Source organism: Phyllostomus discolor, chromosome 12 (genome assembly GCF_004126475.2).
Source record: "Phyllostomus discolor isolate MPI-MPIP mPhyDis1 chromosome 12, mPhyDis1.pri.v3, whole genome shotgun sequence".
NCBI classification, from domain to species: Eukaryota; Metazoa; Chordata; class Mammalia; order Chiroptera; family Phyllostomidae; genus Phyllostomus; species Phyllostomus discolor.
In genome coordinates, this window is record NC_040914.2 from 48,198,538 (window position 1) to 48,223,557 (window position 25,020).

The 25,020-nt window shown below is 58.8% G+C and overlaps 2 protein-coding genes across 4 annotated transcripts in view; one reads left to right on the forward strand and one right to left on the reverse strand.

Annotated features, from left to right (window-relative positions):
• Window positions 1-643, forward strand: part of LONP2 (lon peptidase 2, peroxisomal) — a 31,392-nt gene extending 30,749 nt beyond the window's left edge. The window contains exon 15 of the mRNA XM_028502055.2: window positions 237-643. Within this exon, the coding sequence (XP_028357856.1) occupies window positions 237-455 (219 nt within the window). The 3' untranslated portion in view covers window positions 456-643. The remainder of the gene's footprint in view (window positions 1-236) is intronic.
• Window positions 644-4,595: 3,952 nt separating this feature from the next.
• On the reverse strand, window positions 4,596-23,259 carry SIAH1 (siah E3 ubiquitin protein ligase 1). Of its 3 annotated transcripts, none has more exons than XM_028501780.2 (2): window positions 23,097-23,259; window positions 4,596-6,519 (listed from the first exon to the last, which is right to left on the reverse strand). In XM_028501780.2, the coding sequence occupies exon 2, from the start codon at window positions 6,515-6,517 to the stop codon at window positions 5,669-5,671; it is 849 nt and encodes a 282-aa protein (XP_028357581.1). In that variant the 5' UTR covers window positions 6,518-6,519; window positions 23,097-23,259; the 3' UTR covers window positions 4,596-5,668. The 3 variants fall into 3 exon arrangements, with proteins under 3 accessions (XP_028357581.1, XP_035869405.1, XP_028357579.1); XM_036013512.1 differs by lacking the exon at window positions 23,097-23,259 and adding an exon at window positions 22,393-22,530; XM_028501778.2 differs by lacking the exon at window positions 23,097-23,259 and adding an exon at window positions 8,694-8,897.
• Window positions 23,260-25,020: the final 1,761 nt, after the last annotated feature.

A 25,020-nucleotide genomic window follows, 5' to 3' on the forward strand; every position in this document is an offset into this window, starting at 1 on the left:
CACGCAGACCTTGGCAGCACCGAAGCGAATCAGGGCCAGGAGCGGGGCCGCCGTGAGAAATGCAGACTCTTCCCCGCTGACAGGAGTTAGTGTCGCACCCGTGGAAAACAGGCTCACTGGGTGCTTACCGCTTCGGTGTCGTCCCAGCGCGGGGTGTCACGAGCGGAAGGTGACTGGGAAGCAGCGGCGCGGGCAGCTGCAGCCCGCGTGACCCGGGTGCCCCCTCTCTCGCACAGGTGGGTGGCATCAAGGACAAGGTGCTGGCGGCGCACCGGGCCGGCCTGAAGCGGGTCATCCTCCCGCAGAGGAACGAGAAGGACCTGGAGGAGATCCCGGGCAACGTGCGCCAGGACCTGAGCTTCGTCACGGCCGGCTGCCTGGACGACGTCCTGAACGCAGCCTTCGACGGCGGCTTCGCGGCCACGAGCAGCCCCCTGGTGAACAGCAAGCTGTAGGCGCAGAGCCCGGCATCCCGGGGGTCCGGGGGTCGGCGCCCAGAGGTGCCGACGAGGCCCTCCCACGCCTGCCCAGGCGGGCAGACCCCCCCCTCCGTGCGCGAACAGAGTCGCAGCGGTCACGCCCCTCACCCCGGGGAGGCTGGTTTTTGTTACAGAAGTGGAGATTTAATAAAGCGATGCAAACGGAACCCTCCTCTCGTCTTTCACGGGTCGTTCCTGCCCCCGGGAAGGTCACGAGCACTGGTGCACAGCGCGGGCCACGCCAGGAGCCCCCGCGTTACCTGAGACCTTGCCAGAAACGTCAGCTCTCCGGTCCCACAGGAGCCCCTGGGGTGACTCGGATGCACGGTCAAGGTCGAGGGCGGGTGGTACAGGCAGCAGTTACCTTAGCGATGCCCCGTGGACGCTGAGTCTGGGAAACAGTCACCTGGGAGGGGACCTGGGCAAAGGTGGGATGAGGCCAGCCTTCGGCCTCCGCGGGAAGGGAAGTGCCCGGGCGAGCCAGGCTCTACCAGGGGCCCCGAACCCCCAGCACAGGCCCCTCTGGGTGGGGGGGGGGGGGTGCACACGGCCCCGAGTCAGGCAGGGTGGCGCGGCTCAGCACACGCCCGGGACACACCAGCCCTGAGTGCCTGTCCTCTTCTTAAAAAGTCCAGTCCCTACAGGGCGGCCGCCGGCCACCCCAGGACAGTCCCCACACCCACCGCCCCAACCCCTGCCGCCTCCCCTTCTGCTGCTTGTTCGCCTGGGCTGCCTCTCCGCGCCTCTCCTCCCCGGCGACCCAGGCGGCGTGTGGACTGTGGGCAGGTCCGGCCAGGGAGCTCCCTGGGGGGCAGGCGCCCCCCCCCCCCCAACCCCCCCATAGAACGCAGGTTGCAGCACCAAGGCAGTGAGAGGGGAAAGGTTAGGTCAGAAAGCAACGTAAAACCACCGGGCGCCCCCTAGCGGTCATTCCAGCCAGCAGCGGGCCTCAGGAGCTTGCACAGTGAGAGAGCTAACAGACCCGCAAGGACAGACAAGTGGGAAGCTCGTGGACAAGATCGGGGTCGGCCGGTGACGTGAAGACCTGCCAGTGAAATGGGAACGTGCTCTGGGAGGGGCCCCGCAGCCCGGGGCTGGCTGTGACCAGCGGGAGGCACCCTGCAGGCACCGCGACCTCATCGCTATGGCGACACAGGTCGTCTGTGCTCAGCCACCCCATGGGGAGGAGAGAGACTGTGGGTGCGGCCCCGGCAACCACAGCGTGCCCGCCACGCCCAGGCTCCTGCCTCGGTGCCCCCCCCCACCTGGCAGCAAAGCCTGCTGGGAAGGGGGCCCGTGTCCCCCAGGGTCCGAGCCCTGAGCAGACCCCCCCTCTCTGAAGGAGCCCACCCAAGACCACACTGCGAACGCCCTCCAGTCTCCAACCCTCGTTTCTCGGGTGCTGCTTTCAGTTTTAGAAGTCTAAGCTTTTGTGTTCACTTGTTCCTCTTTAGTGCGGCAAAACAGCAAAACGTACCCCTTTAACCACATTTAACTCGGGGACACGCATGCATTCCCCCCGTGCTGCGCAGCCGCCAGCACTGCCTGTCTCCAAGCCCGTCCCGCTGCTTCAGCCTGGAAGCGACAGACGACAAACTCCAGTCCCTCCGTCGCCCCCACACCCTGCCAGCACCCGCTGCCTCGCACGGGCGGGTGGGCGAGGAGGGGACACACACACAGAGATTCCAGCAGCACCCTGGCGACAGGCCTCCACAGCACCGTGCCTGTGTCTCAGGACCGCGGCAGGTCCTCGGGCGCCGGCACACACCGGCCGGGGCCCGCACAGCCTGAGCCGGTCACCTGTCCAGCTGGGCTGCTCTCCCGCTCGGGGAGCTGAAGGGAGTGGAACTCCATTGGCAGGGTCACTGCCGGTGTCCCTGGGTGTAAGAGCTCTGAGCCCCGGGCGGCGGGGGGAGACGGGACTGAGATTTCACGTCACACGTGTTACAAAGTCCCTCACAGCAGAAGACAGGCGTGTTCCCAGCAGCCGTCAACACACCACACTGGCCCGGGATGCAGCAACAAATCCAAGTTTATAAAAGCCAAAGAACCTAGTTAAAGAGTATCCCCACCCTCCCCTCCACAATCTCGAAAGAAAGCCAGACACCAAAAAGAAAGGGCAGGAGCAGTAATAGGAGAAAATAGAATACTGATTCCAGCAAAGGTGATTTCAGAACAAAAAAGACTCATAAATCAAATCTCAAACGACCACGAAATACAGATCTAGGGAGTGCTTCACCCCGTAGGCCAAGAGTAGGAAGACAACTTAGACAAAATGCAGTTAACAAATATTAAACCGTCGACCTTACTAGCTGTCAGTCACAAAATGTACCACCTTAATTTGCATAAATTAGCAAAATATGCAATTACAGGCAAATGGAAAATCCTCCCCACTGTTGGGTCCACTGGAACCTCCAGAAGGCAATGATAAAAGTATAAAGACCTTAAAAAAGATAAATAATACCAAGAATATCGGAAAGCATATAAATGTTCACAGGTTGTTTATAAGTAGCCCCCCCAAAATTTACCTGGACCAAGTGGACAAAGCAAATACCCAACACCAGGACACTGGCTAGAACGAGTCAGTCCTCTCAAAACTTGCCGAGAATGGAGCTTTTCTGAGATTAAAGTGATGAGACGCTTAGGGGACCGTGTGTGGGGATGGGAAGGGGGGGGTCACATAATCAACATGATCCAAAAATCTCAGGATATCAAACAGCACAGGCAGGCACACATCAAGGACTGGAAAAATAAAAATACTCATCTCCGCTGTGTGTGCCATTTTCTAACCTCCAGCATCGACCTATCAGCATGTTTTTCTTTCAAGTATTAACAACAAGGACGCACCTCTGCAAAAACACTCAGCACAGCTGGTCTTTGAACAACAGCGCCGAGTCCGGGGTGCGGACCCCCCCCCGGAGGAACCACTAGGAGCCCCCTGCTGACCTCGGAGACGACAGACGCATCATGAACTGCACTCTTCCAGTGAAGTACGTACGGCCCGGAGGACGACGATAAAATCCCGGGAGAAAATGCACCTTCAGCACAGCAGGCACCTGTGCGGTGCGGCTCACACCCACCGCCGAGGGGAGCTGGTGCTCCGTGACGGGGAGAAGCAGCTTTTCTCATCAGACCTGGACGTAGGTGTGCGGCCGGCCTGTGTTTCTTTTCGCCACAAGCCCGAGGCTCACGTGGCAGAGAGATGACAGGGTCACCTTCACTGACGATGGGAATCAGAAGTGCACTCCGTGCTCCAGGGTAGTTCCACGGGCTTCCCACGGCCCGGGAGCCGTAAAGGCCGCGCAAAGTGGTCTCAGGTGACTCAGAAGGCAGCTGCAGCGCCTCACCGGCTGTGCAGGGTAGCCGGCAACCGTTGGCTGCACGGTGCTACTTACTCCACGGTGCTAGTTAGCAGCGTGGTGAGAACAGCTGTCGCTTGTTGGATGCCTGTCACGTGCAAAGCGCTGATGGAGGGGCCCTACCGCAGCTGAGGGAACCCTTCGAGGCAGCTGCCATAGGTAGCCCCGCCGTGCACGCTGGGGCCCGAGGTCGCCCGCTGGGACGGCCGTGAAGGTCCGTGGAAGTCTGGCGTCTGAGCCCAGGCTCTCGATCCCTAGGCTGTGAAATGTTGGCTCCTATGGGCTTCGTGTTTTAAGGAGAAAAAGTGATCAGCATTTTAACTCATCAGCCTCCTAAGAGTTGTGAGAATCAGCCCCAGCTGGTGCGGCTCACGGACTGAGCCCCGGCCTGCGAACCAGAGGGTGGGCCGGCTGGATTCCCAGTCGGGGCACGTGCCTGGGTTGTGGGCTGAGTCCCCAGTGGGGGGCGTGCGAGGGGCAACCACACAGGGATGTTTCCTTCTCTCTTCCTTCCCCTCTCTCTAAAAGTCAGTAAGATCTTAAATTAAAAAAAGGTGAGAATCGAAACGTGAGCGAGAGGGAGAGGAAGGCCGGCCGTACAGACGTACAGACGTGCAGACGGAGGCCTGGCGCCTGCTCCGGGCGGAGCCCCGCACCTGGGACGGCAACGCTCTGTGGCCCAGCACACCTGGGCGGGCGGGGCGTGACTCTGGATTTAAATCAAGCTCAGAGCTTAAGCAGACACAGAGTTCTTTAATTTGCCAGATATTCTTTTAATGAGAATTATAAAAGACCACAAACATTTTTTTTGCAAACTGCCATTTTTTTAAAACAAATGATTTGCTTTTAATTACAAATACTGTGTAAGACAATGCCTTCTTTTTCAAAACCAATAAATACAAGAACAAATTTTAAACATGTGATTTGTCCAAAATATTTGGAAAAATAATAGCCTATTTCTTTTAGTGTTTTAAAAAAATCAGTATATTCTAACCTCTCAGAGAGTAAGTTTGGAGATCCGACTCCACTGGAGAAAAAGAAAGAACGACCCTCCTACAGCTGCTCATAATAGCTTCTGGTAATTCTTCCGACACCACCTCTCCTTTCTGGAACTTTCCACAGAAACAACTGAATTTAAAGTATGTCTAATGAACTGATTAACGGGGAGAAAAATAGCATGGAGCACACATGTATAAACTTTACCATAAACAATTATGCATATCAAAAAGACACTAACTTTAAAAAGGTACAAAAAAAAATTGGGGAAAGCCTGAATTACAGAAAAGAAAGTCAAATTTATTTAATGAAAAACTAGAATTAATAAAAATGAGCCAACACACACACACAGCAGCACTACACATTGACTCGGAGAGGGGCAGCAGTGGCCGCGACCACGCACATGGCTTGTCAGTTACAGGAAAACCCGAAGGCGCACACACGCACGCACTCGCACACACACTCGCACACTCGCCCACGCATGCACTCCGGCAGAAACAAAAAACAAAACCCAGTATTTCCAACAGGACACTCAATCTACAACGAACACAAATTCAGAATTATTTTACAATGCTTCCTTTCTTAATACAAAAGATGCCCATCTTGGGTGTATATATATATATTTTTTCTCAGTGGTTTACTGTTGACTTATTTTAAATATATTAGTGTTACTACATGCAACTGTCTCCCGGATTTAACAGCCTCTCTTCCGTTCACCTTCCCGCGACCGGCCCCGCCCGCCCGAAGTCCCGGTCGCAGGCGGAAGGCGCCGGTTCTCCGTGAAGCTGAATGGGATGGGTTTCAACACTGGCCAGAAAGTGTCTGATTGCCGTTTCAGCACATGGAAATAGTTACATTGATGCCTAAATTGCCATTTTCTGCAAAGAGCTGTGCGATGCTGGTGTCGAAGACTAGACAGTCACTGTTCATGATGGCTGTCGCGATCCCCTCGTGAATGGAGCGCGGAGTGGCTTCCCAAGTCAACCGCCGCCGGTGGCCATTGAGCTCCAGCCGGTAGGCGAAGTTCTCGGCCTGCTTGCGCGTGCCGATGAGCTGCACGATGGCGAAGAACTGCTGGTGCCCGTCGTACTTCTCCTGCTTCTCCAGCACGAGCATGAAGTGGAAGCCGAAGCAGGACTGCATCATCACCCAGTCCACGGCGCCGGGCAGGTTGATGTCGGTGGCCAGGAAGACGATGTCCTCCCCCTGCAGGGTGGTGATGGACTTGTGCTGGTGCATCAGGTGCGGCATGACGGCGTCCAGGGAGCCCTGCCACTTGCAGGACGCGCCGGGGCACGGGCAGGAGTAGGGCCGGAACTCGCAGAGCTCCTCGTGGTCGGCCTTCTCCGTGTGGGGCAGCGTGACCTCGCACCCGGACGAGGCGTATTTACAAGGGAAGAGTACCGAGTTGGCCACTTTCTCCATCGCCAGGTTGCGGATGGAGCCCAGGGGGCCGCGGCAGGTGGGGCAGCACGTGAGCTTCGGGCGGCAGTTGCTGCAGACGAGGTGGCCGCTCTGGCACTGCAGGATGGGCGGCAGCACATAGTCGAAGCAGACGGGACACTCGAAGAGGCTGGCCAGGTCATTGTTGGACGCGGTGGTGCCGGTGAGGGCGGGCACCCTCTGGGACGGCGTGCACTTGGAGGTCCCGGTAGGCAGCGCCGTCGCGGTCTGGCGGCTCATTTCTGCAACAAGAGCACACGTCAAAATAAAAAGAGGAAGGAGAGCAGTAGTTCCAGTTTTAACTCGTTTTGCAAAAGTTATACTTGTTTCATGCAAATTTCACCAAGCAGAACAAAGGAGAATACACAGGGTTAGGGAGCTGCACAAAGTGTGCATTCTGATTACCAGGAGTCACACACCGGATGAGACGTGTCTACACAATGCTCCAGAACACAGCGGCATGCGCTTCCTCAAACAACAAGGGCAAGCCACCCTCGGGTGCGCTGCGGAACAAGTGCTGAGCCAGCCCCTGGGCCCTGAGCAGTGAAGAAGCAGTGTGAGCAGCTGAGGCTCAACCATGTCGGCGGCAACTGGACTCCCCAGCCCTAACCCTCCCTCTGCGTTCCGCCCCCCGCTCGGCCTGCTTCTCCCCGGCCACGTCAGCCGTGCCCAGCCGCAGGCAGTGGGCGTGGCCCGGAGAGTCCCTAACCCTCAGGACGACCAGTGACCTGCTCGAGGGGTACACCTGGGGACCAGAGCGGTCAGAAGGGCCACCCCCCGCCCGCCCTCCCCCAGTATGGCTTTCCCCGGAATGTTACCACCAGCTGGGTAGCAGCCTGGTTTCCCACTGAGACGCCCCCCTCGGAGGTGGGGGAGACAAGGCAGACGCAGCGCCGTCCTCCAAGGTTCTGGGCGGACAGTCAGAGAAAGCCAATCACTCCATCCCACTTCCACCCCACAGTGCGCGTCAGATGCAGCCGGCAAAGGGGAAAGGGGGAAGGAACGTCAACCAGGATACAGGCACCAGAGAGGCTCACACCGCACTGGGGGCGGGGCGGGGCCCACAGGGAAAGAGCTCTGTGGACCGGGGCCGCCCCTGCTGCTGGAGACACGGGTTGGCTCGGTGCGGCCTGCCGGGCAGAGACGCCGGCTGGCGGGGATGACCGGCAACGCGGCTAACCTCGGCCGTGTAAAGATGGGGCAGCCCCTCCCCAGGACCTACCTGTGTCTTGGGGTCAGTGGCAAAAGACCAGCCAGCCTACTGCCTGAGCATAGTAGCCCTGTAACTACGTAAGCCACATATCTACAAAATTAAATTTAATCCCTCAAATTTAACGTTTGCTCAACTACCATCATTATTCTGCTGCAAAGAATTTCACTTTGAAAGCCAGCACTGGCCACCAGCGGGACGCACCGCCGACGCAGCCTGGTGCTGCATCGTCCCCCGGCAGACACTCGGGAACGCGGGCAGACACTGGTACAAGACCGGCCACGTGGACGCCGAGGGGCCTGAGGGGCCTGAGGGGCCTGAGCCGGAGAGGGGAGAGCCCAGCACAATCCCCTCCCGGGGGCCCTCCCCCCAGCACCGCACTCAGCACGGCACGACGCCGCGAGCCCGGGACGAACGAGGCGTGCGGACCCCGCAAAGGAACAGCCCGGGGCGCTCTCTCCTGTGCTCCGGGCTCCCCGGGGATCCTCGTGCCGTGACCCAAGCACTTTAGGTCACTTGTCAAACAGTGGGGTTAGCACTGCCCAACGTCCTGCCTGTGCTGGTTTCATGGTCCATTTTATGCTGCTCATTGAGTGACAAAATAATTGAGAAAAAAATTCTAAGCCACCAATGTCTTTCAAAATACTAAACTGAAACAGCTAATCAAACCGAGAGTTAACAAACTCAGGTTGCGTTCAACATGACCTAACTAAGCAACAGAAACACTCCTGTTTAACGTCCTGGCCTAACAAAATAGTTACCCACTTAACAATAGTTCAGGTTCATGTTACAATGTATCTTTAGTATTCTCTAAACACTGTAAAAAGCACAGTTTAAATTCCTATTCAAAGCGTGAAAACACGTGAAATGGGGCCCGTGTTCCTTGCGAAGACATTACATTCACGAGAGTGCTGCTGTCCCCACCTCCCAGAGCCCCCGAGGTGGAACCCCGCCGCAGGTCCACACAGAAAAGCATCCCCACGCCAGGCAGCCCTGCAGTCAGCAGCGAGGACTCAAGTGTCCGTGGAAAACTGCACAAGTCCCCGCGGGGCCTTAGGCTCGAAGCAGATCAAGAGAAACGCCCCTGCGAGCAGGACTACGTTGCTGCCCGGCCCTGATCCCGCCGGCCCCGATCCCGCCGGCCCCCACCGCTGGCAACGCCCCCGGTTCCCAGTGTCAGCAACCCGGTCTCTTAAAAGCCAGTACCTTTCCTCTTCCTCGCCCCAGCGGCCGAGAGGCACGGGAGCAAGGCGCCCCTCCAGGAGTACAGAGAGGCGGAGGGCGACTTCCCGGTCATGGGCAGCCCGGCAGCGCACAGCCCTTCCCCCCGAAGCAGAGGCCGTTGGCGGCAGCGGCCCCCCCGGAACCGCGTCTGCTCCCGAGCATGCCGGGCCCAGCCGTCAGGACGCGCGGGCAGCGCCCCGCTCCGTCCGCTCCGTCCACTCCTCAGGAGCGCGGCCCCGGAGACAGCGAAAGGAAGGCTCTGCTGTCTCAGGAGGAGCGGACTGCACCTCCCCGAGCTCAGATTCCACTGCGCCTCCCCGGGCGGGCGCCATCGCCGCACCGCCCAGCCGTTTGTGCTGCCCGCGCCAGCGCGGGTGCAGGGCGGCCTGTAGGTGCGCAGTGGCGCCACCCGGGAAGGCGGCGCGGAGGGAGGCGCTCAGGAGGGGCTGCGGGCCCCGGCCACTGGAGAGCCCCTTGGAGCCCAGGCCCCGCCCGGCAGCTGCCGCAGGAGCCGGGTGCACCCGCCGCCGCACCGGCGGCCAGAGGCTCTGCGGGGCGGGGCCAGCGGGGAGGGGCGGGGCTAGAGGGAAGGGCGCGGCGGGCTCAGCCTCGCCCGGGCTCCGCCCACCAGCCGGAGGCCGCTCTGGAGCCCTGACCCCGGGCTCCAACCAGTGGGGCAAAAGCCCTGGCGCCCCACCACTGCCACCAGCTGAGTTAGGCCGAAACACGCTGCGCGTGCAGGCCAACGTGGATGGGCTCGACCTAACTCGCGCGGACTGTGCCGGAGCGATGCGGCCACACGGGAGCCCGCCCCGCGCTCCCAGGGGTCGCTGCCGGGGAAGCAGCATTCTCCCCACGGCACTAACTGTTTAACTGTTCGCCGGGCGTGCTCGCTTCTCACTCCCGTCTCCGTTCCTACCGCCAGCACCACGTTCTAGGTCCCCCGTCTCTCGCCCCAGAAACCCCGCAGCGAGAGAAGAAACACACGCCCCTACCCACCGCCCACTTCCACCTCCACGCTGAGACGACATCTCTTCCCACAGGCTGGGAAAGCCAGCCTGCGTGGCCTCCTGAAATCCAGCGGCTTGCTCTGTCTAGAAACAAGCACCACCCCGCCCCAGTCCGCGGTCCTGGGCCTCGGGCTGGCGTTGCATCAGCTGGCGCGCTCCGGGAGCGACCTGCCATTACGTCACGCGCAGGGGGGCCTGCACACCAGGAGCTGCGGGCGGGGGTGCGCAGGCGCAGTGGGAGGGGGCAGGTCACCCACTGCCAGCGTCGAGTCTTACCGCCACTCCCTACCCTCTTAATCGTGTGCTCAATCACCTCGACCTTATTTGACTGCCAGACTATACAAAACACCATTAGGAGAAGAATATAACTGAAAATACACTGTCTACTGACAAACACAAACTGCCACTACCTACGTTCTATTTTCCAATGCTGATCCACTCTAGGCAGCTCTCGAGTTTCTAGGCAGAAGACTTCCAACGTTATGGGCAGAGAAACTCTCTCCAGAAACAGTTAAGGCAGAACCCACATGCATAAAACAAACACAGGGGATCACCGATGCCACCGGCTGAAAGGAAATGCCATCCCCCGTCCCCAAGCCCCCACAGGGCCTGCACAGGGCCTTGCAGCACTGTCTGAAAAACCATTCATCCATGGACAGACTTCTCAACCAGGGGGCCACTACAGGGGACACAGCGGTGGCCCTGAGTCACCTACACTTGAATTTGAACCCAGTCCCACCCCTGCTCAACTGCAGAGCCGGGGCATTTCCAGCCTTGGGTGCGTCCTGTGTGCGGCAAGGGAGGTGGGTAACGTGCGTGGGTCACGGGAGACACACAGTCCAAGATGTGTAAGTGTCCATCTGACACCTCCCAAAACCACTTGCCTGGGCTCATCGACTAGTGAGAGGCCCAGCACGAGCGGGCCCCAGAAACACCATCTAAAACACCTTCGGCTTGTAAAGGTGGTCAGACATGTCTGCCGACGATCAATGGCCACTTCACCGATTTTCACACGGTGAACCTTAACAGAACTCCTCAACCGGGCACAACCTATCCGCGGGGGTTTTACAGGGGCCCGAGAACCGCACGAACACCACAACACACTGAGACGAGCCCACGGAACCCAGAGCAAGCAAAAATCCAAAACTCTGCCAGTGCACCGACTACCTGCGTCCAAAGACTGCATCTCAAGCCCAAGTTGGTATAAAGTTTACATAGATTTCAACCTAAACAAAAACACTTTAGAAGTAGCCTTTAATGTTGTCTTAGCAAGTTCAGAGTGTTCAACCACTGCTTTTACATGCCAGCCTACAGGAGAAGTGGATGGACTTGAACTTTTACTCTCAATGTCGTGTGGGAACCTGTTTCCTTTTCTTAAATGGCTGGTGAAGAATTTGTCGGGTTAGCCGTAACCACGTGCCGGGCTACTCTAACTAACACACAGTGTCATGCTTGGCGTTTTCTTCCCGTTCACGAACGTGACGAGCGCAGGCACACGGTGCCCCCTGGAGACGTCCACACCCACAGCCCTGCCACGGGACCCGTGAGAGTGTCACGTTACAGCGGCAGCAGGAGGGTGATGCAGTTACCGACCAAATGAGCTGAAAACGGAGAAAGAGCCGGACGGGAAACGGATCACACTGTACCCTCACAAAGCAGGTCACACACGGGACACACAGGGAGATGCGGGCGGGGCGGGCGGGGCGGGAGGATGCTCACCAGAAAACCGCCGGTGAGCTCGTTATCTGAGGGATGGGAGACCGGCGGTGTTAGCTCTATTTTCCTCAAAAGGGACAATAAAGAAACTTCTTTTTACAAAGATTAGTCTGAAAAGTGTGAAAACAGAATGAGAAGTAAAATTTGCATTCTTAATTTAGTAAAAAAGTAGGCTGCAAATACCATTACTCCTCTTACTTCTCCAAAAAACATTCATAGAAACAACATAATATTTACTGTAAAATAAAAGTACAGGTCCACATTATAAATTGCTCTGTTTTAGAAATCAAGGGGTTAAATCAGACTACTCCATTCAAAACATTTAAGGGTTTTCCTCCTTTCCTCAACTGCTTTTTGCAAAAAAGGTCCTTTCTACACTTGATATTATGAGTATTATGCAGAAAATATTTGTTAAATTTAATGTTAAAAACTGCTTCTATTCTTGATTTACTTTTCACACACTGACACAATATAGACAAGTCTCATTAAAAATTCAGTATCTTGCCTGGCTGGCGTGGCTCAGTGGATTGAGCGTGGGCCTGCAAACCAAAGGGTCGCCGGTTCAATTCCCAGTCAGGGCACATGCCTGGGTTGCAGGCTGGGTCCCCAGTAGGGGGCATGCGAGCAGCAACCACACATTGATGTTTCCCTCCCTCTCTCTCTCCCTCCCTTCCCTTCCCCTCTCTCTAAAAATAAATAAATAAAATCTAAAAAAACCCAAACAAACTCATGTTGATGTCAAGACTACTGATGATTATTTAGAAAATCTAAAAAAAAAAAAAAATTTCAACATCTTAAAACACCAAGTTAAAAGACAAACTTTGGTTTTAAACAATAATGCTAAGAAAAAAATAACCTATCTTTAGTTTCCAGAACTGTAGCAAAGCAGTAAGAAAAAAATGTTAATTGTACACATTTTCCTAAAAGCTCCCTTTTCCTGGAGGTAAAGCTGAAAACTCCGCAGCTACAGAAGGAAGGCAGTTAGCGCCCAGTGAGACTGGTGGTCCGAGGTGAGGGAGGCCGGGGTGAAAGGCCCCACACACGGCCGCCTGGGAACCAGAAGTCGGGCCCGGGTGAGGGCACAGTCAAGGAAGAGAAACACCCGAACCCTCCTCACACAGATCTGCAGAGCAACACACACTGGCTTTCTGACTACCTCGCTGTACTTGGGGGCTTCTACCTCGGGTAAAAGGCATGTACGCAGACAGCGTAACTTAATCAGAGCCCGCCAGGCACTATACCGGCTGGACACTGAGGCACGACAGTGAGGCGCAGAGGAGGAGGTGTCTGCAGACTGTCTAGTGGAGGAAGCAGCAGACACTCGGCAGAGCCAGACGAGAGGCTGAAGAGGGGGGGCTGCCGAGGACCAAGCATCCCGGCGCGTGAAGACGTAGGGCTCGCTGGAGGGAGAGGCGGCAGGCCCCAGACCGCGCCGTTCTCCGGCCTCCGCGCGCCCGCTGGCCACCTAGGGGTCCACTACAGTGCCGCCTGGGACTCGGAGCCAGAATCCGTCCTGGCCGGGCTGAGAGCGCGGCCAGCTCTCGGTGTGGCCGGGCCGCACTGGGCAGCAGGAATCTAAACGGCGGAGACAACTGCCGGGGGAGAGAGAGCCGGCGGGGCGCGGTCCCAGAAGGCCCGGGCTGGCGGGGCCAGCAGGGGCCTATAAAAACTCGCGTGTGCGTCACCGCTGGAGTGAACTGTGCTCGTTACATTCTTGCAGGACACTTGCGTTACTTCTGCCATCAGGAAAAAGCAAGAAAACAGGCAACGAGCTGATGTGCTTAGACATGCCAAGAACTCAAGGAGTGTGGTACCCATGAACCCTTACAAAAATTACTTGGTGAAAAAAATCAGACCGATAAAGTGATGAATCAAAATAAGTAATTTGGAAAGTGGTGGTTCGGTTGTAAAAAGATTACTCAACAGCGACTACTGAAATACAGAACTAAGACTAAACTACAGGCGTTAGAATTACAAGCTAGAATGTAAACACTATAAACTTGGCAAGGTACAAATCACTACAAAATCATAAGCGAGCGTACGATAAGCAAGTAGTAAAAATAGAACAGCACAGCCATGTGGAATCCACTAAGAGGCCCAGTAAGCTCAGGCCATGGCTTGGGAGACATGGAAGTTAAAATAAATCCAGAAACAGATCTTACACCTTCGCAAAAATTAAAATTTGCATCAAAGACCTAAATGTACAATGTAAAACTATCAAAGCTGTAGAAGTCAACATAGGAGAAAATCTAGGTGACCTTGAGTTTGGCAATGGCTTCCAGAAACACCACCAAAGACATGAACCAGTAAAGAAACTATCCCTAAGTTGGGTTTGATTAAAACTAAAAATCTCCGCTTTGCCAAACACATTGTCGAGAGGATGAGAAGACAAACCACCAACTGGGAGAGAGTAATTAATTGAAAAAGGCATATCTGATCAAGAACTGTTACACTTTGCCTTCTGTAATGCGCACTTTTTGCCCAAATTTTGGAGGGAAAATAAGGGTGCACATTACACATGCGTATAACAATGCCACGTTTAATGCACACGACACGTGGGTGCCTGCCACACACGGGAGGGCATCATGCACAACGAAATACAGTATTATCCAACGTACACAAAGAAATTTTCAGCTCATGCTTTTCCTCTGTCCTGCAAGCTCTGTAAACAGGCCTCATAAAGCAGGCTGTATCTCCATTCTGCAGATGAGGGAACCAAAGGTCAGAAAATCGACCCTGACCGGGGGCCGGGCTGGCTGGAGTGTGGCAGCCCTGGAGTCTGGCAGCAGGGCTGTGGGTCTGCCCCAGGCGAGGTGAGGCAACGTGGGAGGCAGCGGTCGGGTCTCCCTCTCTCTTTCCCTCCCTTCGGTCTCTCTAAAAAATAAATAAAATCTTTTTAAAAAATCACAAAATTTAAGAAGTAACAAAAATAGAGCCAGACTGCGTTATTTCCTAAATCTTATTTTCTTCCAAATAACCCTTAAAAAAGTATGAATAATCTTCTCAGTCTGGTGCAGAGTATGTAACTTAGCATCCAACACACCTTTTCAGTGTTAATAAAAAGTGACAAAAATATTTAAAATTTCCCTAAATTCTTTACGTTAAACCTCTAGTCCTAACAAGTAGTTGCTTGTTGCTATTGTTTACATCAAAGTGGTAGAACATGACCGTCTGAGTTGGCCATTAAATCATCATTCAACCAAAGTATCAAAAAAAGAGGAGCAGAGAAATAAAAGAGGAAGAAAGAGGCTCAAACAGGCTTCCTAATCTTTTTTGTTGGTGTTGTTCTTTACATATTTTTTTATTCTTTGTTTTGTCATTTTCTTCTCACCCTTTTTATTTCATAGTGCGCATTAAATAATAGAATTTCGGTAACACAGTTGAAATGATTGAAACTGTGTCAGTCAAGATTACACCCCAATTATTACTGCACGTCTCACAGTCTAGATAAAAACATCCCTGGCCAGGTAGCTCAGCTGGTCAGAAGGTCACCCCCAAGGCACGCCAAGGTCGGGAGTTCGATCCCGCATCGGGGCACATACAAGAACCAACCGATGATGCGCGAACAGGCGGAACGACGTATTTTAACGCCATGCCCCTCTCTTCCTTCCTCTCTCTCTGAAATCAAATGCATTTTCTCAGAAGCATGCAAACACTGGTCACTCGGTTGTTTGTGTCCGAGTGTGCACACCACTGTCCCTGCCCTGGGTTTGCACTCCCAGAACGTAAGGTCACCACACGCTCCAGGAGCCGTGCGCCCCTTTCGCTCTCTCTGGGCACTGAGCCATCCTTCTGCAAGCTTATCAGATACACTGCGCCCAGCCCCACAGTGTGACGCCGCCCACTGAACCCCACATTCCCACTGACACGCACACGCACCTCAGGACGACGGGGACCTCAGAGCAGACCCAACCCGGCCTCGGACCGTGAAGCCCGCCCGCCGCCGCACTCTGCGCACCGAACAGAAACGAGCTCGCTGCTTGGGACGGGAGGGGCTTTAAAGACGAGGGGGAAAAATCGCCCGAAAGAGACTGCCTGTGTTATATGACCGACGTCTCTCTGCTAGTCAGATAGAAAAAATAATGAAACTTATGGGAAACAAAGGCCACACCGAAATTTACAGAGCCTTATTCAAATTAAACTATATTCCACTGGAAGTTACAATGTGTCTTCTTCATAAACATTACCTCCGAAACCAACCAAATCGTTTCAGTGATTTCAAAGGATGTAACGCATGAACTAACGCACTCTCTAACTTGCCTCAGACTCACTCTCTGCAACATTTAACATCTTGGTTTCCCGTTAGCACAGTCTGAGCCCCGGAGCCGCGTCAGCCCCGTCACCCAAGGGCCCCTGGGACCAGCACCCGCCGGCCTGGGCTGGTGCGGCAGCACTGCCATGGGGGCAGGCTCCAGGGAAGCGGGGGGGGGGGGGGGGGGGGGGGGGGGGGGCTCATCCAGACACGACTCGTGTGGGTGAAGCGAAGCCACACGCTGGCTGGCTCCCACTGGCGCTCGCGCAGGTCGGTAAGGAAGCCCGTCACGCACGGCCCGCGGCACGGGGCACTCAGGGTGTGCTCGCTTGGGTCAGAAGGGACTCCCAGCCCGGCCGTTGGGGCGCTCCGGGCTCCTCTGGGCTCCTCCGGGCTCCGTCCACAGCAGGCATGCGCCGGCGCTCCACAGCGCAGTGCGACAGCAGTGACCGACTGGCGTGGCGCTCTCACGGGTCTTTAAGTTGCACGTTCGAACCATCGCCAGCATCTGGCAGCGGACGGCCCACCAGCCCACGACCACTCCCGCTCCCCTGCCCCACCGGGCCCTCCTCAGCTCCTCCATGGGCTCCTGTCCCCAAATCCTTGGAACTGGAAGTTGTCCACGGTCCACTTCTCCTCACTTTGGGGACCTCATTTGGCCTTAACAGTTCTTAAATTCCACCAAAATTTTCAAGGACTTCAAAATCTTCTGTCTGCCCCAGGTAAAACAAGCAGAACCCCCTGGACCTTTCTGGACCTCCAGGAGCACACGCCCATCTGCACCCCTCTACAGCCCTAGAGCGACCAGGGCGTCCTGCTGTGCCTCCTTCCAGTCCGCACCCCAAACCCACCCCCCCCCCCCCCCCCGCCACCTCTGCCACTATCACGCAGGCCGAGCCACCCTCTCTCTTCCCTGGATTACTGACGCAAGACCCTCCCGCCTGGACCCAGGTCTCCCTGCCTCCACCCTGGCCCCTCCACCTCACACGCACCCCCAGTACCCATTCTGAGCACAGCAACCAGAGAGGCCCAGTTCACATGTGCGCCAGGTCACGCCCCCCCCCCCCCCCCGCTGCACCCCCTCCCCACCGGCACCCGCGACACAACACGTCCCTCCGACTCCGTCTCCCACAGCACGGCCTCCACGTCCCAGCGGGCCAGGCTGCTGCTCCTCGAGGCCTTCGCCTGGAGCCGCTTTGCTCCCGGGTACCCATGTGCCTGACCGTCTCCTTCCAGCCTCTGCCCTTCCTCCTGGTCCTGCTCCAGGAGGCCTGCCCCACCCCTCGGTTTGGAAGTGGCCTGCGCTGGCCCACAGACCGTCCATCCACAGCTGTCCGGCCCCCGCCCACTCCACCCCCTTCCCCCTCCCTTCGCCCCGCCCCATGTCTGTGTTTCCCCACAGCACGCACTACTTCCTAACAGGTTAACGCGAGTCACTTATGTGTTACGTCGTGGCCCCCCATCCACGCGCCCCCAAACTGGAAGGCAGGAATTTCCGTCTGGCTCCATGACGTGTGCCAAACACATAAACAGTACCTGGCACACGGCACGGCTCAATAAATACTGGATGAATGAACGAATAAACCGGAAAGCAAAAGAACCGTGGACTTCTGAGCAGTATCATCCAAGGCTAGCCAGACACGACAGAACACAGCTTCCCGACACCCTCAGAGGAAACGACTGGCATCTAGAGCTCTGTGCCAAGACAAACCATGCCAGGTGTCGCGGGCAGAAGGATGACGCAAGGCTCGGAAACACCCGTCCTCTGGTGCGGAGCTCCTGGCGGACACATTCTTCGAACACCAGGGAACCGGCCGGGGGGAGGACGCGGCGGGCTAGGGGAGGCAGACCGCCCACCAGAAGGCGCAGGGAGCACGGAGGATGGTGACCGGTGACGCGGCGCACTGTGGGGAGAAGGCTGTGCGAGGCGGCGTCCGTCGGGGTGGAGCGAGTAAGGCGGGCGGGGTGGCATCAGCAGTGCGCACCGAGAAAACAAAGCGAAACGGCAGCTCAATGAAGACAGGCCTGGCCCGCAAGGAAGACTGCGCAGGCGCGGGAGGCGGCGCGGCTGGCCGCCCCTCCCCGCGCCCAGGCACGCCAAGGAGGGAGGAGGGAGGAGGACCGCGGCCGGCCGTCACCCGGAAGACCACTGGTCCCACACCCCTCCCGTCGCGTCCCCTCCCCTCGCTGCTCCTCGGGGGGCCTCTCCAGGACACCCGTGACCTGCCGCGGCAGGGCGCTCACCAGGGGCGGCCTCACCCAGGCCGCCTCAACGCAGCAGGAGCCCTCAGACGCCGACTTGCCGCCGCCTTCCCAAGCGACCTGCACCCGGGCACCGTCCCCTCACCTTCGAGACCCCACGCCCTCACCGACCCTCCCTCCTGGCCTCATCCCCGCCCCTCCGCCGGTGCGGTCCCTCCAACATCCAAACGTGCTCGTCCACCTCCCGCCTGCCTCTGCACCCCGCATCCCGGCTGGCCTCCGCCTCGCTGCGTCACCTGGACGTCTCTCGGAGTCCTCGCCTCCCGCTGACCCGCCCCTGCCCTGCCCGGTGCTGCCCTCCCTCTGTCCCCTCCCCTCGGCAGTCTCTCCCGTCTGGGGAACAGCACCGCCATCCACCCAGCTGCTGCAGCCAGAGCCCACTTAATTCCTTCTTCCCCCGGCCTCTAGCACCTAATCCGCCAGAAGCCCTGCTAATTCTGCCTCCAAAACACATCCCGGGTCCACCCACTCCTCCCCAGTCTCACTGCCACCGCCTCGATCCAGCTCACACTCAACAACGGCCTGACCCCAGAGACGGCCTTCTGATGCCCGCCCGGCCGGCTCTCCGAACAACAGGACAGCAAGTGCCAAAGCTAGAAGAGGGTTCTGTTCCTCCTGCGACCAGAACCTTCCGATGGCTCCTTACCGCCCTTAAAATTGCACTCACGTGCCTCCCCGGCCCTGCCCAGCCGTCCCCTCATCCACGAACAGTGCTGTCTTCTCTGAGCTCCGAGGACAGTCCCGGTCACTCCTGCCTCGGGGCCTGCACCTGCTCAACCTGAGGCGTCAGCGGCCCCCTTCCCTTCCCAGGCCCAGCCGGCTCCTGGCCCTTCCGCCACCTGCCCGACCGCAGGCCCCCACCTGCCCCGGCCGCTCTCCCCGCCAGCCCTGCCGACTCCTCGCGGCGCATGTTGCCGCCTGGGGTTCCGTGTGTCTCGCTCAGCAGACGGTCAGTGGTCACACAGTTGGAGAAAGCAGGCAAGTTACTCGACAACTAGGTTTTAAAAATCACGGAGGCACTTTCTCCGCATCAGGCAGTGTGCTGTCACACGCAAGAGCAGGCAGCACCCCCGCTCGCGAGGGGCCGGAGGTCACAACACGGCGGAAAGGGGCAGCCTGACAGAGCCGAGACACGGCCAGGCCTGCCAGGTCCAGCGCTCACGACGGCGCCTGCACCCCCGGCAGCGGGGCGCGGGCAGACGGGCAGCGGACTCGCTGCCTGCCCGCGCGCACGGAAACGAAGGCCTGCAGAGGCAGCCGCGCTCCCGAAGGGCCCACACAGGCATTGGGGAGACGGGGGCAACCGTGAGCAAAGGTGGGGTGCTCCAGCACAGACAGACGCCAGGACACACAAGAGAATCCAGGCGGACTGGGCAGGGCAGAGGGGAACGCCACAGAGGACGGAGCTGGAAAGCACACTCAGGGCAAGGCGGAGGTCTCAGTCGGCCCCTCAGTAAACCCGCACCGAGCACCGACTGCAGACTACGGGCCACACTGACCCTAGACCAGCACGGGTGACCAGCACAGAGTCCCGCCCCACAGAGACCGCGGGCTGGTGGCACGGGGCGGGGAGCGCGCAGCGCAGACAGCACTACAGTTCAGGGATCCACGTGACAGCGGGGACAGTTACAGCAGCGCGCGCCATGGGAACGGAGAGAGGACACCCGCTCTCGGCGGGGGAGCCGGGCGGAGACCGCCGAGCTCGGCGGGAGGAGACGGCGGGAGGAGACCACACGGCGCGCAGGCACTGCAAGCACGCAGCTGAGAAGGGTGGGGAGGCAGGGAGACGGCCGGCTCGAGGGGGGCTTGTGCTTCCTGTGCACTTCAGGGAGGCGCTCGGAGCCTCACGCTGCCAGCCCTGCGGGCCACCTGCACGGAGCGCTCCCCTGAACCGCAGCAGGGAGGGCGAGGCAGAGGACGAAGACCAAAAGCAGGCAGACTACTCAGAAAGCAGAGGAGAATGATGAATGTGCATGTGAAAAGGAGAGACGGAGGAGGGAGGGAGGAGAGAGGGGAGAGAGAAAGGGAGAGGCCCAGAGCAATGCCAGAGTTGAAATAACCAGGCAGGAGAAAACCCAGGGCTTGACCACTGACTGGACACAGAGCGTGAGAGGTTGGACACCTGGGAAAGTGGACATTAAATCTGGAGTGCCTTAGGACACGAAAGTGGATACAAATCACTGTACATTTGTCAAGACTCGCAGCACACAGTATCCAGAGAAAACCAGAACTCAAGCACGGACCTCCGGGTGGCGAGCTCACCGCTTCCACCGCCGGCAACAACGTATCGCTCCGGTGGAGGGCGCTGCCATAGGGAAGGCTGTGTATGAGCGAGAACAGGGAGCGCGTGGGAAATCTCAGTACCTTCTGTTTTCCTATGCATCTACAAATGCTCTAAAAATGAATGAAAAAACATGCCCTGCAGACGAGAGAACACGTGAGTCTAGAGCCCGGCAGGCAGGCAGCGAGAGCTGCGAGCCATCGGCGCGCAGGCAGTGCACCCGCCCGCAACAAGCACGCGCTGAGCAGGCGCTGAGGGTCCGGGAACAAAACCGCAACCCCTGCCCGTCTGCAGCCGACGCTCTGGGAACCCTACCCGCGGAAAACCGAGTCACCGGCATTTAAAGTGCACCAGAAACACTGCTGTTTGAAGGAAATCACTACAGAAACATTATAAAAAAGAAAACGTTCTCCTCAGGTGTGTTCGGTGGTTGTTTTCGGAGAGGGGGTGTGGGGCGTGGAAGTGGTAGACACGAAAACCTACGTCTGAGGTTTCCACGTGTTATGTTTGCAGTGAGGTGTACACACACACACACAAAAAATATCCAGAATTGAAACCTTTTACAATGGGTGCACAGAAAATCTGTAATTATAATCAAAAGTCTGGAACAGATCTCTTTAAGAAGGAAAACCCTGCAATTTTTAGAAATTGGGCACCTCAACTGCTCTAACATATAAGTGGTCGCTTTGCAAAGTTAGTAACCACTGCGTCACCCTCCTAAGGTACGACCTATTTTCAAAACGCTGAAAATAAAGACCTATTCTTCAAACCATGTCACTAGTGCCATAGATATTTCCTTTGTAACTCCAATTAATCTAGCCTGATTATAATATTCTTAATTGCAGTATTAAACAGTATTGCTCTGTAACAAATTTATAAAAATTTCCCAAAGCTTAGAGGCAACTGATATTAAGCTGAATTGAAATAAATTTGTTTCTGAATTTGCAGTGTGTGAAACAGTTACCCAGAAAAGTTCTATATCTATTAATTTACTGTACTTCGGTTTAAAAAGATTATTAAATGTTGCTAAATTATGCTGGGAAAATGCCAAGGGCGTCATTTAGACCAACTCGACAATACAGCGAAAGAAAATGTTCGGCAGCGCAAACTTGAGGGATGCAACCAACCACCCCTGGTCACTTAAGTCTGTATCTTTAATTTCCAGAACAAAAAAAATTACACAATTTGTCTAAAAGCACTTTAAGTCAAAATCTACTCGCCCCAAAGCTAACCAAGGTCCGTCCCCCGCGTCTGGGCCCTGATCTCCGCAGTAAAACCCGCTGCCCCGCGCGCTCAGCAGCGGCCGCACTTCGCTCTGCGGGAGCGTCTGGAAGAGGCCGCGGCACGGGGACCCCCGCATCACAGCGACTCGGTTCTCCGGGCCGGTCCCCTCGGCCCGAGGCCGCAACGCCCAAAGGACACCTCCTCCGGGTCACTCCGCCTCTTCAGCTCGGGACCCCTCCACGTCCCCTCCCGGAGAACCTTCCCAACGCCAGCATCTCGAAACACCTGTCAGTGCGCCGTCTAACTCTGTCGTTTGCATTTTTTATAACAACAAATGCACCAAAAGAAAAAAAACACCCAAGAACTAAGGATGTATTTACAACGTGATTTCACAAATTCCGGCCTGAGCACTTCCAGCGCGCCCGTCACGCCAAGACAACCCCCCGAGTCCCGTAACTCGGCCACCGCGGCTCCGGGGCACCGCTCCCCCGAGCCCCCCGCCCCCCGCGCCCGGGACCCCCGCGCCCCGACCCCTCAGCGCCCACCCCGGCAGTTCCCCACCCGGGGGGCGCCGCGCCCCGCCCACTTCGCAGGTGAGCGACCCGAGCTGAGCGCAGGTGGGCGCCTGGCCCAAGGTCACGGCCCGGGGGGGCGGGGGGGGGGGCAGGACTGCAGCCGAGGCACCGGCCGGGCCTCCGAGCCGCCGCCGCCGCCCGCGGGAGGGAGCGGCTCGCCCCGACCGGCGCCCGCCGAGGGCGGTGCACCTTCCGCCGCCCCGAGCGCGCAGCCCGCGCCCCGTCCCGTCCCCCCGCCGCCGCGCTGGGGGCTGCGGACACTCGGACGCACCGGCGGCGCGATCGGGGCTCGCCCGGCACCGACCGGGCGTCGGCGCGGACCCCCCCGCGCCCTCCCTGGGACGGGGGACGGGAAACTCACTCCACGCGGCGGTCCGGGCGCTCCGCATCCCCGAGTGGCGAGGCCGGGCGGGCCGGGAGCCGACCCCCGACCGCCCGAGAGGGGAGCCCGCGGACCCCGGGGCTGACAGCCGCCGCCCGGAGCCCCCCCGGCCGGCCGCCCGCCGGCGCGACCTGCTCCCAACGACACAAACAAGGGAGGCGGCCGCATTCCTGCCGGCGCAGCGCGCAGGCTCGGCCGGGCGGGCGGCAGGGCGCGCGCGGCGGCGGCGGCGGCGGCCCGGGGCCGGGCGGCGGCGGGCGGGGGGGGCCGCGGGGACCGGCCGGCGGCCCGCGCTCAGCTGACCTCCGCCATGTTGGCCGCGCACCCGGGACCCGCGACAAAGGCCGCGCGGGGCGCCCCCCGCCCCCCGCGCCGGGCCCGCCTCCCGGGCGCGCGGGGCCCTCCCCGCCGCGCGGGCCCTCCCCGCCCCGCCCGCCGGCCCCGCGCGGCCGACCCCGGCGCGGGCGGCGGGGGGCGGGGGGCGGGGGCGGCGGCGGCGGCGGCGGCGGGAGGGGCGGGGAGGGGCGGGGGGCGGCGCTCGGCGGCGGCCGGGCCCAGACAAAGGCGCCGGGCCGGGGGCCGCCCCGCCGCCCGCAGCCCGCCCCGCCGCCGCCGGGCCCGCGAGCCCCCCGCCGCGACGGCCCCCGCGCGCGGCCCCTCCCTCCACGCGGGGCCCCACTTACCTGTGGGCGGAGAGCGCGCCTCGGACCCCGGCCCCGGCTCACACGCGCCCCGTCGCCGCCGCCGACCCCGCCGCCGCGGGCCGCGCCGCCGCCTCCACCCCGCGCCGCCGCCGCCGCCGCCGCCGGGACGCTCCGGGCCGCCGCCGCCGCCGCCGCCGCTCGAGAGCGCGCCCCGCAACGGCCGCCCCGGCTCCCCCCTGGCCGCCGCCGCCGCCGCCGCCGCCGCGCCGCGCGTCCTCGAGCCCGCCGCGCGCGCCCGCTAAATACCACACACTGCGGCGGCCGCCATGAGGAGGCGCGGCCCCGCGAGCCGGGCCCGGGGGGCGGGGCCTCGCGCGCGCGCAGGCGCAGAGGCGCTGGCGCGGCCGGCCGCCCCTGGCGCGAGCTCCGCGGCGTGGCTCCCCGAGGGCGGCGGCGGCGGGCGCTCGGGCTCCAACCCTCGCGCCCCGCGGACGCCGGCGCGGCCCGCTCCTGCCCGCACCCGCCGCCCGCGGGGCTTTGTCCGCGGTCGGAGTCGCCGCTGGGCCGGGAAGGCGCCCCGGGCGCCGCGCCGCCCGTGCGGTCTCGTTGGCTGGTCTCGCCCAGCGCCTCCCCGGGCCCTTCCCCATGCCGCTCCTTCCCAGCGACAAACTCGCTGCCCGGGACCCCACCCTGGAGGACCCGGGGGCAAGCCCCTCCCCCTTAGGTTACAGCTGCCTGACCCCCCCCCCGACCCCCCACCCGCAGAAGCGGGGCGAGTTTCTAAGGTTTGTCTCCAACTGAAAACCACGCCCCTTCCCCCGTGTCCTGGCCTGGAAGCCAACTGGGACTTTGCTTTCTTCCCTTCCAGTGAAAAAATAAAAGGAAATGCCATTCACAATGCTTGGGTGGATACAATGTACTCTGTATACCTGAGCGAACGCGGGTGCCTGAGACGTTCACGAGCCCTGATTAGACCCTCTATGGAAACAGTGTTCTGCCGGGAAACAAAGTTACTTTTTATATGTATTAGAGACCCAGGGAATTACCTCCCCGTCGTCCCCAGCCTCCCAACCGCTAGGAAATCCTTCCAGTGGGAAGTTTTTAAGCAAGCCGTCCCCTGACAGCACACTCAGAGGTTAGCTCGAAAGCCCAAGGCTCAGAGTCGGAGTTGCCTTAGGTACTAATGCAAGCTGCTGATTTCCAGCTTCCCCGAACCAATGGGCGGACACACTGTGTCCGTGTTGGTACTGTTAATTCTCTCCTCTACCTTACACTTTGCGCATTGTGGCTGCTGTCTTCCTCTGGGAAGACACGTCCCAGTGTCTTGGCACGTCCAAGTTATTAGCACGTCCAGTGTTTCTTGGGGTCTGGAAAGTTAAAAAAAAAGAACAACCCTCTGTTCTTAGCCACAAGTTATACTGCCAATATGCTGATCCCCAAAGCCCAAAAGTCGTTTGAAGAACTTGGGTGAGTTATTTCAGTGTGCGTAGTTAAGCAATGGATGGTGTTACCATGCATTTCTTCAGCTATAAAAACTTGTGGAAGGATTCTAACGTGTGCGGCCATACACTGTGCTTAGTCATGGAGCTTGCCTAGCGAGGAAGGCTCATTCATTCATGCATTTGACACGCCAGGCACTGTGCTAGGCTCCGGGAGTACAGAGCTGCCAGCCCCGAACTCATGGGGCATATACAGTCGGGGGGGGGGGGGCACAGACATGAACCAATCTCACAAATAAATGTATCGCGACAACTGTGAAACCTGTTTCCAAAAACAGGGTGCCTGATGCTAAGGTATAACAGGCCAAGAGTATAACGGAGCAGGTGACTGAGTACAGAACAGAACGTTTAGGAGGACCTGGCCGAGTCGGGAGTGGTGGACAGTGGAGGGCTTGAACGGGGGAGGGCATCACGGAAGGAACGCTGGTGTGGTGAAGAGACTGCCCGGTTCCAGGGACTGAGAA

Excerpts from the sequence above, each read along its gene's own strand:
- SIAH1 (XM_028501778.2), bottom strand. The coding sequence starts at position 8,784 with ATGACCGGGAAGTCGCCCTCCGCCTCTCTGTACTCCTGGAGGGGCGCC. Across the intron at positions 6,520-8,693 it reads TGGGGCGAGGAAGAGGAAAG|AAATGAGCCGCCAGACCGCG; the intron begins GTACTGGCTTTT and ends CTCTTGTTGCAG.